The sequence below is a fragment of the Mastomys coucha genome, unplaced genomic scaffold, assembly GCF_008632895.1.
Source record: "Mastomys coucha isolate ucsf_1 unplaced genomic scaffold, UCSF_Mcou_1 pScaffold22, whole genome shotgun sequence".
NCBI classification, from domain to species: Eukaryota; Metazoa; Chordata; class Mammalia; order Rodentia; family Muridae; genus Mastomys; species Mastomys coucha.
In genome coordinates, this window is record NW_022196905.1 from 211,476,479 (window position 1) to 211,491,966 (window position 15,488).

Here is a 15,488-nt window from a genome sequence, read left to right on the forward strand (position 1 = left end):
CCTCCTCCTCCTTCTCCTTTTATGATGTTCAGGAGGACTCCAACCTTACAGGGATCTGATGAAAGGCAGAGCATAATAGCTGGCTAGGCAGACTTCTGGAATCTTCTCTGACACCCTCCTGACTTTGCCTTGCAGATATGGACACAGAGCGAGAAACCCTGCAGTGTACAGCCTACCCTGAGGTTCAGAGCTTCTGCCAGAGGCACGGCTTGGCGTTCGAGGTAGGCATCTCTGCTCACCTGGAAAACCACACCACCCCTTGCCTTCTGTTTGCTGCTCTTGTGCTGGGTCTCAAAACTCAGAATGCTTGTTTGTTTGTTTTCCGAGACGAGGTGTCATTTAGCTCAGGCTGGACTCGAACTAATTGTGTAGCTGAGGGTGATGTTGAATCTGTGACCCTCCTATGTTTACCCCCCAAATGATAAGATGACAGGTGTGTGCCTCCAAGCCCAGGTTATGCAGTGATGCAGATGGATCCCTGCGCTTCATGTGTGTTAGTCAGACTGAGCTGCAGGTCCGAGATCTCCACCTACGTCTGCCTCCTGAGTGCTGGCATTAAAGGCATGAGGGTCCTTCTGAATGCCATGGTCAGCAGAGAAATGATCTTTGAGAGGCAAGAGGGAAACCCAGTTCAGTGAGACTTAGCCAGGCTGCATTAAACTTCTGGGGTCTCACCCCAGACAGTTTATTTTGGATATGTTTAAGTGCAGTCTAATTTTGCAAAACATGTTTTTCCTGGTTATCTCATCCCATGTTCATATAATAAAGTGTGACCACATGGAAACTCTTTGGCAAAGGCCATGTGACCTCTACCATGAATATGGGTTCTATAGCTTAAGGGTCTAGGATCTGGTGTGGTCTCTGACTGAGACAGCATAGAAGACAGCGGGCTATAACGTACAGATGATATTTCCCCTGCAGATGGGCTCTATTGACTGAAAAACAAAGTTAAAGATAAGGTCCGGGGAGGAAGAGTCTGGTATAAACAAAGCTTGCCAGGTTATTCACTGCATCTACTCCCCAGCCTTCTGGGTGGAAAATAGGTATATGAATTCTCCATCGAGGAGACAGCTCTGTGAGAAAACAGCCCTGGTTTTTCTAGAGTATGTCTGGGAGCACCCCTGCCTTCCGTATACCTCCAAGCCAGCTTAAACAAGATTTATGCAATGTTATTTTATATGATTGGGTGTTTGTCTGCATGCATGTGTGCAGTGCCTCTGAAGGCCAGAAGAGGCTGTTCAAATTCGCTGGAACTGGAGTTTCAGATGGACTGCCAAATGCTGGGAACAGAACCTGGGTCCTTTGTAAGAAGAGCATAGCTTGAGCCAAGAATTCAAGGCCAGCCTGGGAAGCATAGGGAGACAATGTCTCCAAATAAACAAGTCAAATAAAGTAAATAGGAGTTGAGAGTGTAGCTCGGTGGTAGAGCATTTGCCTCAGGTGTGCGAGGACCCTGGAGTCCATCATCAGTACCACCAGAAAAGAACAGCGACAGAAAGGGACTCTTTCATGTGGAAGGCTCCAGAATCCCGTGCTTGTCCTTTTAACACCCTTGTGGCGCCCCAGGCTGATGGCACCAGCACCTGACTAGCCCAGCAGGTGCAGGGGAAGGGGAGGGACTGCCTCTGTAGGTTTCCCCCTCACTGCTTCTCCCCCGCCTAGCTCCTCTCAGCCTTGGTTCTCATTGCTGTAGTTGTTCCTGATTTGCGTTTCTTTCTCTCTGGGCTACAGAATTTACAAAGGCAGAGCTGAACTCCCAGTACCCTTTGTTTCCCCATCTTTCCAGCCTGCACAGGATCAGTGCTGCAGGCTGCCATTCCACCCAGCTCCCTCCCACGCTCCACCTCTCCCCACCTCTCCCCACTTCCCTGCCAGCCTGTGGGCAGAGGTGGACCTCACGTGTGGTTGCTAAGGAGAATTTGCTGGGTCACTTCCTGCTGTTCTCAATACCATCCCTCACAAAGCGTGTTCCCAGCAGGCCAGGGCATGCCCTCCTTTTAAAAGGAACAAAGCAGAAAACACCCAACTTCCTCTAAAAATGTCGAACAGTTGTTAAAACAGAGTCTCATGAAATCCAGGCTGACACTGACCTCTCTGTAGCTAAGGAAAAAGGCATGACCCCATTGTCGTCTCCCCTACCCCCCAGCCCCCATCCCCGAACACAGGCCACTGGGCATCAAATCCTCAGCTTTGTGTATGCTGGGCAAGCACTCTACCAACCAAAGCTCAGACTCAGTCTTACCAAGCCAGTTTTTATTTTTATAGATTTATTATTTTTTATTTATGTGCATGCCAGCCTGTGGGTGTCTGTGTGTCACATGTGTGCAGGTGTCTGCGGGGACTGATAAAAAGCTTTGGATTCCCAGACTTAGGGCTCCAGGCTGTTGTGAGATTTGTGAGGTGCTTAGTGCAGCTCCGAGGACTGAACTCAGCTCTCCGAAAGAGCAGCAAATGCTTCTGCCTTGGCTAGGGTTCCATTACTGTGAAGAGACACCACGACCAGGGCAACATTTAATTAGGACTGACTTACAGGTCCACTGTCACTGCGGTGGGCACATGGCAGCATCATGGTGCTGGAGGAGCTAAGTTTTTTGTTTTTGTTTTTGTTTTTGTTTTGTTTTTTGGTTTTTCAAGACAGGGTTTCTCTGTGTAGCCTTGGCTGTCCTCGAACTCACTCTGTAGACCAGGCTGGCCTCGAACTCAGAAATCCACCTGCCTCTGCCTCCCAAGTGCTGGGATTAAAGGCATGCGCCACCACCGCCCCTCCAGGAGCTGAGTTTTACATCTTGATTTGAAGGCAACCAGAAGAGACTCTCTTCCAGGCAACCAGGAGAAGGGTCTTAAAGCCCATCTCCACAGTGGAACACCTACTCCAACAAGGTCACACCTCCTGGGAGTGCTACTCCCAGAGCCAAACATATTCAACCCACAGCTCCCAACCTCTAAGATGGCCCTCCCAACCCTCCAAACTTGATTTTAAGTAAACCCTTCCCCCCCCCTCTTTTCTTCTCTTTCCTTTTCCCCTGAGACAGGGTTTTTTTGTAGCTCAGATAGGCCTTGAACTCAAAATTCTCCCTCTTGCCTCAGCGTCAGGATCCCAGGGGACTTGCAGTTCATGACTGTGACCTGAGACAGAGACCACTGGGAATCCTGGAAGATACCCAAAAAAGGCTCCCTAGTCTGGGTCCATCACTTCCTTTTTTCTTTTGATTTTTTCTTTTTTTCTTCCGAGTCAGGGTTTCTCTGTGTAGCCCTGGCTGTCCTGAAACTTGCTCTGTAGACCAGGCTGGCCTTGAACTCACAGAGATCAGCCTGCCTCTGCCTCCTTCCTGAGTGCTGGGATAAACGGGAGAGCTACTTCTGTTCTTTTATTCTGGTACAAAATGGAATGTAAGGGTTGTGTGCATTATGCAAACTCCTGCCACAGTCCATACCCTCAGCCCCTCACTGGAGATGCTAGGCAAGCAATCTACCACTTACCTACATCCCTAGCTTCAAATTTGTCTAATCTAGAATCTTCTCAGAGGAGAAATGCTGCAAAACTGATCGGAAGACACTATTCTTCAGTCAAATGAAATTGAAAACCAAAAATCACTCATCAGAAACCTCATCCTTGCCAGGCGGTGGTGGTGCACGCCTTTAATCCCAGCACTTGGGAGGCAGAGGCAGGTGGATTTCTGAGTTCAAGGCCAGCCTGGTCTACAGAGTGAGTTCCAGGACAGCCAGGGCTACACAGAGAAACCCTGTCTCAAAAACAAAACAAAACAAAAACAAACAAACAAAAAGAAACCTCATCCTTCTGATTCCCAGGTGGTTGATCTGAGGTGGGGAATCCCGAACACACAGGCCACTGACTACCTGACCACGGAACTCTGCTTAGAAGAACTGGAGCGCTGTCAGAAGACATCCATAGGACCAGCTTTTGTGGTGAGTGTGTCAGGGTAGGTGGAGTCATCCTTATTCTTTTTTTCCGTCACCAGAATGTGGTCCCTGACAGCAAACCAAGCAAAAGAGCTAACATCCCAATCGTCAAAGACCGGTCATGACTCTAACAGTACGGCTATTTGCCTCAGAACTAGCGCCAGGCATTAGCAATCAAATGCAGGAGTAAGTGAGCTGGAGAGCATAATGCTGACGTGGGAGGGAAGCTTTCAGGTCCATCTGAAGCTTCCTTCACCCTTCACACCTGGTCCGCTTTACATCTGTGAAATTTGGGGGATTCTGGGAAACACTAGAGAAAGAAGAAACCCACATTCTTGAGAGTTTGTTTTCTTGGTCTCCATGTTTCTGTTGGTCTGGAACAGGGAGTCCACTCATACACACTGTCACCAAATTAATCCCCGAGCTTTTGAAAGAGTAGGCCTGTGATTCCAGCACTCAGGAGGTGGGGGCAGAAAGATCAGGAGTTTAAGGTTTGCCTTGGCTACCAAGTTCTAGACCCTGTCTCAGAAAGTGAAAATTAAGCTGGGCGGTGGTGGCACATGCCTTTAATCCCAGCACTTGGGAGGCCAGCCTGGTCTACAGAGTGAGTTCCAGGACAGCCAGGACTATACAGAGAAACCCTGTCTCGAAAAAAGAAAAGAAAAGAAAATTAAAACACACACACACATACACCAAGCTGGGCAGTGATGGCACTCATCTTTAGTCCCAGCATTTAGGAGGCAGGGGACAGGGATCTCTGTGAGTTTGAGGCCAGCCTAGTCTACAGTATGAGTTCCAGGCAGAGAGAGCTACATAGTGAGACCCTGCTTTGAAACAAAACAAAACAAAACAAACAAAAATACCCCAGATAAGAGCCTGTGCTGTTCTTGCAGAGGACCCCAGCTCATTTCCCAGCATGCCTGGCTGCGCACAATGTCCATAACTCCAGCTCCCAGTTATCTGTGCCCTCTTCTGGCCTCTGTGGACACTGTACTCATATGAGCATGCCTACTCACAGACACACATGAATTTAAAAACCTCCACATCAAAAGTCACATAGCCTGTGCGGCTCTATTCGTATTGTCTTGATCATGGTGCGTGTTGATAGCATGGATTAGAATTCACCAAGATTTCTAGAATGTTCTATAGGCTACCTCAGCGAGTAAGTCTCCCTAAAAGAACAAAACAGGGGGCTGGAGAGATAGCTCAGAGGTTAAGAGTACTGACTGCTCTTCCAAAGGTCCTGAGTTCAAATCCCAGCAACCACATGGTGGCTGGAAACCATCCGTAATGAGATCTGATGCCCTCTTCTGGTATGTCTGAAAACAGCTACAGTGTACTTACATATAATAAATAAATAAATCTTTTTTTTAAAAAAAGAACAAAACAAGAAACTAGGCTGTATGTCTGCTCCTTCATCTGTCCATCTGTCATCTCAACTACTTGGGAGGCTGAGGACTTGGGTACTGTTTGAACCCATAAGCCTTTTTTTTTTCTTCAAGACAGGGTTTCTCTGTGTAGCCCTGGCTGTCCTGGAACTCACTCTGTAGACCAGGCTGGCCTCGAACTCAGAAATCCGCCTGCCTTTGCCTCCCAAGTGCTGGGATTAAAGGCGTGTGCCACCACTGCTCAGCCACAAACCTTTTTTTAAAAGAACATTTTTTTTTTTTAAAAAATGACTTCTTTGACAATTTCATACCATTATACACTTTATCTTGATCAAAGCCATCCCCAACTTGCTCTGCCTTCTCCCGTAGACCTCCCCGAATACCTTCATGTCTTCTTTTTTAAACCCATCGAGTCAAATTAATGCTGCTGGAATGCACATGGGTGTGTGATCATCCCAGAGCTGAGCACCCTACCTGTGGTGCCACCCTTGAGATAAATGACCCTCCTTCCCCTAGCATCCTTCAATTGCTTCAAGGTCCTCAGGTTGGGGTAGGCCTCAGGACACCCCTTGTACTGGATGTCAGCCATCTTGGCCACGTGTAGGTAACCATAGCTGTTCTGAGTTCAACAGCCGGGTCGTGTCCAGAAGGCAGCATCCTTCCCACCCTCCTCAGGGACGCTCCCAAGCCTTTCAGGTGGGTGCCGATGACATGTCTCACTTAAGCCTGAGTTAGAGGCCAGCCTGGGCAACATGGTGAGACCTCATCGCAAAATGAATGATAAATAAATAAATAAATAAAAACAAACACTGGTACTGGGTGAGGGCTGAGGCTTCATTCCTCTACCAATGTGTTCACAGGGTTTCTCTGTGTAGCCCTGGCTGTCCTGGAACTCACTCTGTAGACCAGGCTGGCCTCGAACTCAGAGCTCCGCCTGCCTCTGCCTCCCAGGTGCTGGGACTAAAAGCACCCCTACCACACCCCACCATGTGCTATCTTTTAATGACAGCACCCCAGGTCTCTTCCAATTGTGTCCTAGCTTCCTCTTTGCACATGTCTACCAGTATGGTGTTTTTTTTTTTTAAAGATTTATTTATTTTATTTATATGAATACACTGTGGCTGTTTTTAGACATACCAGAAGAGGGCATCAGATGGTTGTGAGCCACCATGTGGTTGCTGGGAATTGAACTCAGGACCTCTGGAAGAGCAGTCAGTGCTCTTAACCGCTGAGCCATCTCTCCAGACCCAGTATGATTTTTTAAAAGATTTATTTATATGAATGCTCAATTTGCATGTGTGTGTGTATGCATATATGTGTGTATGTATGCATGCATGCATGCATGTCTGTATGTATATATGGGGGTGGAGCTCAGGCCTTGGCTTGAATGTGGAAGTCAAAGAACAACCTGCAAGGGTTGCTTTCCTTTTTCCATCTTGTGGGTTCTAGGGATTGAACTCAGCTCTCTGGATCTGTGGCAAATGCCTTTACTCACTGAGCCATTTCAGCAGCCCTGAAAAAAAGTTTTTTTAAAGTGAGAAATATCCCCAAGGGCAAAAATAAACAACCCTCCTCAAGGGGAGCTAACTCTCAGCCAATACTGCAGGCTGGGAAAAGCTTCAGCTGCATGGGGGCGGGATTGTCCTCAGGCTCCTTCATGTCCGTGCCACCAGTCCTGGAAACCTTCTAGACCTGTGGCTCCACAGCTGAACTCTACTGACTCCGGCCCCAGCATTGCCCTCTCTGCACCCCAGAGCCTGCCCGTCACTGCCACTATTGTTAGAGGGACTTTCCATGAAAATCAGGCCCACACTGGTGCCCTGGAGAGAAGGTTCTGTGGTAAATAACTCATTAGCAGGCCCCAGACTCCCCAGGCTCCTCCTTGAGAGGCCGGGTCTCTCTGGGCTTCAGTTTCAAGGACTCCTGGTGACAGCTCCCAGCACCTCTCTAGCTCCCACCACACTAACCCCAGTGAGTGAACTCTTGCTCTGGGAAGACCCAAACTTCCCCTGTGAGGCTGGGAGGCCTTCTGCTAGCCATCTTGTTCCTGTGAGGCCAAAAGAGACCCAGGATTGTTGGCCTGTGTTTTTCTGCTCAGCTGCTCAGAAGGCTGAGGCAGGGGCTAGCCTGGGCAACATGAGAGCCCTGACTCAAAACAGCAGAAACTCACTTGTTTCCTTCACATGTACATGTGCGTGTATGCACGTGAACCCCTCCACATGTGCGCAGACACACTTGCATGCACAGGTGCGTGTGCAGGCATGCACACACTGGCCTGCCTGAATTACTCCTTTTGGGTGTTTTTTTCCCCTCCCCACCCCTCCTATGCATTCTTCCTCCCCCATCTCCTCCTCTCCTTTCCTCCCCGCACCCCTGGTCACTACTCCCCTCTCCTCCTCCTCCATCTTGTAGCTCTTGCTGAGGCTCCCCATTCGTCCTTTACTTTCCACATGCCTTCCTTTACTGTCCACATTGGCCTAAAACTCACACACCTCCCACGTCAGCCCCCACCCTGACTGCGGGGATCCTCTCCACACCAGCTTCTTTGTGCAACAGTCACACCATCAGGTGACCATGAACACCAGGCTGGTGTTCCTTCAATGTGCTTCCTTCACAGTCCCAGGGTTCAGTGTCAGGTGGGATTTGAACTCATGCCTGTCTCTGTCTGTCTCCCTGCCAGGCCCTCCTGGGTGACCAGTATGGCCCCTGCCTGGTTCCCCGGAGGATTGAGGAAAAGGAGTGGGAGGCGCTAAGGGCTCAGCTGACCTCCAGGCCTCGAGATCTGGAGCTGGTGACCAGACATTTCCAGAGAGACGACAACACCATCCCTCCAACCTACGTCTTGCGGCCTCCAGGCTCGCTGGTGGCCCCAGGGCCTGAGGAGGCCACCTTAACCTCTGTCCTGAGAGGTGGAGCCCAGGAGGCCTGGAGGCTAGGCCTCATCAGCCAGGAGCGATGGATGTGCTACCATCGCTCAGGTAAGACACAGGGAACCTCCAGAGGTTCATGGAACACAGGACATCCAAGCCAACATGTCCCCCATGACCTCAAATGCAAGTGAAGTATATCATCTCAGTCAATGTTAACCTTGCTTGGCTCCCAAGAGACGGCACAGTCTTGGCCAATGTTAGTCTCTAGGACCCTCTTCCAGACCCCTGGCTCTGCCCTCTGTCTTCCAGGGTGACCGCCATCTCAGTTTGCCTGGAACTGAGATTGTTCAGGAATGTAATACATTCTTTTTCTTTTCTTTTTTTCTTTCCCTTTCCTTCCCTTTCCTCTCTTCTCCTCTCCTCTCCTTCCTTCCTTCCTTCCTTCCTTCCTTCCTTCCTTCCTTCCTTCCTTCCTTCCTTCCTTCTGTTGTTGTTGTTGATGATGATGATGTTGGTTTGGGGAGGGTGTCTTTTGTTTTGTTGTGTTCTTTTCTAGATAAGGTTTCTTTGTATAACTCCAATTGTCCTAGAACTTGCTTTGTAGACCAGGCTGGGCTCAGACTCAGAGATCGGCCTGCCTCTGCCTCCCAAGTGCTGGGAGTAAAGGCACGTGACACCATGCCTGACTGCATTTTTTTTTATAGGCATTTATTGATTGGCTGGGGAGTGTGTGCCAGCCATGGAGACATGTGGAAGTCAGAGGACAATTTGCAGGAGTGGAATTTAGGTTGTCAAGCTTGATGGCAAGGGGCCATCCCATGCTGATACTCACTGACCCTAGAATGCAATGTGTGTGTGTGTGTGTGTGTGTGTGTGTGTGTGTGTACACATGCATGCGCACACGCACGCGTGTGTATATTTATGCACAGACGCATAAGAATGTGTGTGCAAATGTGTAACCTGAGATTGTCAGCCATCTTCTGGTTGTACATTGAGGCAGGGTCTTTCACTGGACCCAGAGTTCACAGATTAAGCTAGTCTAGGTGTCCAGCTTGCTCCCCAGAGCCTCTGTCTCCATTTCCAGTGCTCGAGGTTACAGTTGGTATGCCTTATGTGAATGCTGAGGATACAACTGGAAACGTCATGAATATATGGCAAGCCCTTCACCCACTGAGCCTCTTAAACAAACACTTATTTATTTATTTAGGGTAGGATCTCATGTCGCTTAGGCTAGCCTTAAACCTGTCAGGTAGTCAAGGATGAGCTAGAACTCCTGATGCCCCTGCCTCTGCCTCCTGAATACCAAGATGGCAGGTGAGTGTCACCACTCCAGGCTGATGTGGTATTGGGGGTGGAATCCTGTGAGTCTCCCTTCTCCCTCGGGTTGTTGGCCCACGAAGATGAAGGGAGCAGAGTTAATGAACAGGGTTTTGGATGGCCCGTGAGTACAAACAATAATAATGACACACCAGAACCAGCTTCAGGGAGACACATAGACTTTACTCAGGGTAAACTAAGGGTTATATAGATCTGGGTGGGCAAAGGTCTGAAGTCTAAGGTACTGAGATGCCTCATTAGCATGGAAAGACATTCCAGGAATCTCAGGTGCTAGCTAAGCAGGTATTTATTGGGACAAAGGAAGGAGAACCTATAATCTAACCAAGGCTAAATGACTTTCTGGAGGTGTAGGGTGTGGGGTCTGGATTCCCCCAGGATGAAAAGAGGAAAGCCTGATGACAGGGGATCCTGCCATTTTTCACTGAGCTCAGAAGGCTGTGGGACATTGGTAGACTTGGACAGGCGGGGCCACAGAGTCTAAAGCTTCCTGCGCACGAGGCAGTGTTCTGCCACTGAGTCACAGCCCAGGAATTTATATGAATAGAGTTCTGCTGAACAGGCCCCAAGACCCAGAATTTAACTTAACAATGGTGCTTTCCAATTAACTAGATTTCAGACAACATCAGGTTCTTCTGTCCCAGCTTTTTTTTTTTTTTTAGTCACCCAGTCTGGCCTTGTACCTGTGATCTTCCTGCTTCGGTCTCGTGAGAAGCTGAGGTAACAGGCCTGTGCCTCCAAGCCTGTCTTGGAAAGGACTTCAGTTGACTCTTGTCCTTGACTGGAATGCAGGATCTCCAAGGGCCTGGCTCTTCCATCTTCAGAGAGCTGGGAGCCTCCACTGAGCCCCAGAGAGGCTTCAAAAATAACTCCTCAGATCTGGCTGCTTCTTCAAAACAAGAGCCTCCTGAGACAGGTCAGTGGGAGCTTAGGTTGCAAAAAAATAAGAGTCTGGAGGCACTGCTGGTTCAGCAGGAGAGCGCTGGCTGGTCTTCCAAAGGACCCGAGTTCAGTTCTGCTCCCCAGACTCCCTCCTCATATGCACACCCCCCATATATGCACATAATTAAAAAATAAAGACAAGCCAGGTTCAGAGGTTCTTCAATCCCAGTAGAGGAGGCAGAGGCAGAATCTCTGAGTTTGAGGCTAGCCTAGTTTGTGTAGCAAGGACAGGCAAGGCTGTGTAGAGATAAATCTTTAAAAGATAAGGAAGAGTTGCCAGGCCGTGGTGGCGCACGCCTTTAAGCCCAGCACTTGGGAGGCAGAGGCAGGTGGATTTCTGAGTTTGAGGCCAGTACTGGTCTACAGAGTGAGTTCCAGGACAGCCAGGGCTACACAGAGAAATCCTGTCTCAAAAAACAAACAAACAAATAAAAACCAAACCAAACCAAAACAAAAAAAGATAAGGAGTCCCAGGGCAGCTATGGCATAACCTGCTAGTGGGCTTACAGCTTGCCTCGTAAATCCAATTCTGCTGACACACACACTCAGGCAGACTTGCTTGGGTGTGGTCTGCTGTACTCCTGCTGCGGTATTGTGGGAATGTCCAAGTATACAGTCTCTTCTTTTTTTGGCTCATCAAGCTTATTCCCAGACTGCAGGAGTCTCTTCCACCCAGCTAGTTAGTAAAGACTCCAAACTCTGTGAAAATCCTTTCTCCTTCCTCAGCCTTCACAGCCACCACGGCCCCTTGCTTCATGTCTGGGAGCATGGTTTCACTCACTCCGCACCTGAGGTAACCTTGGTGCCAAGCCGTCACATGCCCTGCAGCTGCTAACACGTGCAGGAGTGGAGTGTTTATTACTCGACTGTGTGATGAAGACGCTGAGCTCCCAGGGCGGAAATCCCCATCTGTAAAGCAAGTGGTTGAGGGGCATTAATACTCACCATGCTATATACTGCCACCCTGGTCTAATTTTAGAACATTCTATCACTTTACTAAGAGGCTGTCCGAAAGAAGCAGCCACTTCTAGCTTTGCTGTTGGGCATTTCTTATCATTGGGATCACACATTGTGTGTGATTTAAAAAAAAAAAATTTTTTTTTTTTTTTGAGGCAAGACTACTGTGTAGTCCAGGCTGGCTTAGAATTGTGTATGTTCAGTCAGCCAAATGGCTCAGGTACTCGGGTATTTGCCACCAAGGATGATGACCCCTGTGATAGAAGGAGAGTCCTGAGTCCTACACGTTGTCCTCTGACCTCCACACAAGCTCAGTAGCACATATACCCACAAACCCACAAACACCGTCCCCTCAATTAACTTACTAAATAAATAAGTGTAAAAAAAGAAGTGATTGTTTAGTAGCCCAGGCTGGCCTCATCCCAGCAACCCTCAACCCTGCCTCCTGAGGACTGGGATTGTAGGTGGGCCCCACCCTGTGTCCCAGCTGTGGATTTTTCTTTTGTGTGTGTGTGGTGTGCATGTGATTATGTGGGTGCTCCAGAGCAGAGCATTAGTAATGTCCTCTGTCACTATCCACCTGATTCCTTTGAGACAAAGTCTCTTCTTGAATCCGAAGTTCACAGTTTTGGGTAGGCTGGCCAGTCATTGAGCTCTTGGCATGACACCAGGAGGTTGGTCTCTGATCTTCACAGGTGTGATATGTAAATACTCACCCCACCCTACCCCCAACCCTGCGCGGCACACATACATACATACACACATCTATATACATACACGCACATATATACACACATACCCCCAACATGTATACACATACACATATATATATACACACATACCCCCAACATGTATACACATACACATATATATATATACACACATACTCCTCACATATACACACATACACACACATATACACACATACACCCCTACATATATACACACACATATACACAATACTTCACATATATACGCATACACTATGCACACACATACACATACACACACATATATACATACATACCCCCACATATATACATATACACATACACATATACACATATATACACACATATCCCTACATACATACACATACACACATACATACACATATATACACATACACACACCCACATATATGCACATATACATACATATACACACATGTATACACACACCCTCCCCCCCACAGACACACATGCACATACACACACACACACACACACACACACACACACACACATATGTGTGTGTGCTCACACATCCTAACCTGCCATGTGGGCTTTTGCAAGCTGCACCAAGTGACTGTTCCATTTGTTAAACTTGACAGCCTGTGTCCCTCTGAACATGTTTCCCAGCAGCCCCTCTCAGACCTCAGTGGCTGTGATGACTCCTTTTGTCTTCTCTATGTTGTAGTCATTGAGTGGGAGATTGAGCTCGGCCTACTGAACTCAGCACGAGGGGACCAGGGAGCTACTGTCTTCCTGAGAGACGTACAGGACCTCAATAAACACATCTTGGATGATTGCTCTCTGAAGATGGTGGATCGGCTGGCGGATGGCTGCCTGGATACCAATGCCCAGAGTCTTCTCAGTGGTCTTAAAGGGCGCATACTGGATGCTCAGCCCGGAGCCCTAAAGTCCCACCACCTGCCCTGGAGCCGAGACCTGGTCAACCCCAAGAACAAGGCTCATGCCCGTTACCTAAAGCAATTGAGTGAGCAGTTCGTGGCCAGGACCAACCATCAGGTCCTGGAGCAGCTTCGAGAGCTGGAGTTGGCCAGACAGGAGCTGGGTTGGCTCTACCAAGAGATCCGCCACCACCTCTGGCAGAGCACAGAGTCTACCAAGGTCTTCTGTGGCCACCAGGAGCTCCTGGCCCAGCTCAGGCAGCGACTCAGACAGGATGAGAGCCGGACACACACTCCCTTGGTTCTCGTTGGACCACCAGGCATCGGGAAGACCTCCCTCATGTGCAAGCTAGCCCAGCAGGTACCAGAGCTGCTTGGCCACAAGACAGTGGCTGTCCTGAGGCTGCTGGGGACATCAAAGCTGAGCTTGGATGCTCGGAGCCTCCTCAGGAGCCTGTCCTTCCAAGTGTGCTTGGCATATGGGCTGCCACTGCCCCCAGCCCAGGTCCTGGAGGCCCACAGCCGGGTGGGCCACTTCTTCCACACTCTCCTCCACACTGTGTCCCAGAGGAACTTTGAGTCCCTGGTGTTGCTCCTGGACTCTGTGGACGACCTGGATTCCATACGCCATTCTCCAAGGGTCTCTTGGCTGCCCATCAAGTGTCCTCCGAGGGTGCACCTCATCCTCTCTACATGCTCAGGCCAGCAGGTGTTACATAACCTGCAACAGACCCTCAAGGACCCCAGTGCCTACTGGGAGGTGAAAGCCCTGTCTGGAAGTCAAGGCCAGGAGTTCATCCAGCTGCTGCTGGCTGCAGAGAGGAGGATGCTGAGCCCGGGTCAGAGAGATGTCCTCTGGGCCAGCCTCCCAGAGTGTGGCCACCCAGGGAGGCTAAGGCTGGCCTTTGAGGAGGCCCGGAAGTGGGCCTCCTTCACTGTGCCAGTGCCCTTGGCCACTACAGCAGAGGAAGCCACACACCAGCTCTGTATACGCCTGGAGGAGACACATGGGCGGCTGCTAGTAGCTCATGTCCTGGGCTATATTGTGTCTTCCAGGTAAGTTTGCCTCCCTCCTCCCCCCTTCTCTCCTCCTGCTCTCCCTCCCTCTCTCCCCTCCCTCCTTCCTCCCCTCCTCCTTCCCTCTGACCTTTCCCCTCTTCCTCCATTTCCTCTCCCTCCCTCCCTCCCACCTCCCTCTTTCTTTTTTTGTTGGTTGGTTGTGTGTGTACAAATGTGTACATTCTGAAGCCAGAGTCCTTTGGGTGTCCAGCTCTCTCACTGTCTACATGACTCCTTTGAGACAGGTTCTCTTTTTGTTTTTTGTTTTTTTTGGGTTTTTTTTGTTTGTTTGTTTTTGAGACAGGGTTTCTCTGTATAGCCTTGGCTGTCCTGGAACTCACTCTGTAGACCAGGCTGGCCTTGAACTCAGAATCCACCTGCCTCTGCCTCCCAAGTGCTGGGACTAAAGGCGTGCGCCACCACTGCCCGGCTCGAGACAAGTTCTCTTGCTGAACCTGGATCTAGGTTGACCCCAGTGAGCCTAGCACTCCTGTCTCTAGGCTTGTGCCACAGCCACATAGCCACACCCCGCCTTTTACTGGGCACTAAGGTCCTACATCTCCCAGAGCAGATTCTCCTTCCACAGAACCAGATGCATGCCTGCTTCCTTAAGTTTTTTCAGGGGTTTGGACAGAACTTGGGTTTTGTGGAGGTTAGGCATATGCACACATGCACACATGCGTGTGTGATGTGTGTGTCTGTGTGTGTAAAACACATCTCAGTGTGTGTGTGCTCATGTGGGTGCGTATATGTGTGCATGTGTATATATGTATCTGTGCATATGTATGTGTGACGTCAGTGTGTCTGTCTGTCTGTGTGTGTGGGGATGCCTTGATTATTCCTTGAAGTAGGAGGACCCAGCCAGAACATGGTAGAGGGAGGAGCCAATGGAGCATAAACTGTGAGCAGCTGGCCCAGGCAGGTGCATTTAGTCCTCTCTGCTGGACTCTGCGGCTGTGCTCCAACCAGGTGACTGCAGCAACGCCTCCTGGGACTTCCTTGCCAGGATGGCCTGCGGCCTGGGAGTGTCTGCCTAACAGCCTCTCTCTCCCAATAAAATGGTCAGGGCATTTTATTATACACGTTATTGGTCTTTATCCTGGCCTTTGCTGCTGTATTGAGACATCGAGAGTGTGATTTTTTTTTTTTTTTTTGGCCCCTGGTTCAATGTTGAGTTGTACTGCATTGTTTTCATTATCCTTTCAGTTGTATGTTTGTTTGTTTGTTTTTTGAGACAGGATCTCTCTGTATAGCCCAGGCTACTCTAAATTCACTATGTAGACCAAGCTGGCCTTGAACTCACTAAGATCCTCCTGCCTCTGCCTCTTGATTGCTGAGATTAAAGGTGTGTAAAACCACACCCAGCTCAATTCAGTCCCCCCC

The 15,488-nt window shown here is 49.3% G+C and overlaps 1 protein-coding gene across 4 annotated transcripts in view; it reads left to right on the plus strand.

The window, feature by feature from the left end:
* The window catches only part of Nwd1 (NACHT and WD repeat domain containing 1), a 63,623-nt gene that overhangs the window by 7,604 nt on the left and 40,531 nt on the right, over positions 1–15,488 (plus strand). Inside the window, exons 2-5 of one of the 4 annotated variants that reach the window (XM_031340305.1) lie at positions 136–221; positions 3,811–3,927; positions 7,990–8,287; positions 12,833–14,102. In XM_031340305.1, the coding sequence (XP_031196165.1) occupies positions 138–221; positions 3,811–3,927; positions 7,990–8,287; positions 12,833–14,102 (1,769 nt within the window). In that variant the 5' untranslated portion in view covers positions 136–137. Of the gene's footprint in view, positions 1–135; positions 222–3,810; positions 3,942–7,989; positions 8,288–10,306; positions 10,431–12,832; positions 14,103–15,488 lie in introns of those variants that run through there. The other 3 variants (XM_031340307.1, XM_031340309.1, XM_031340308.1) reach the window with 3 other exon arrangements.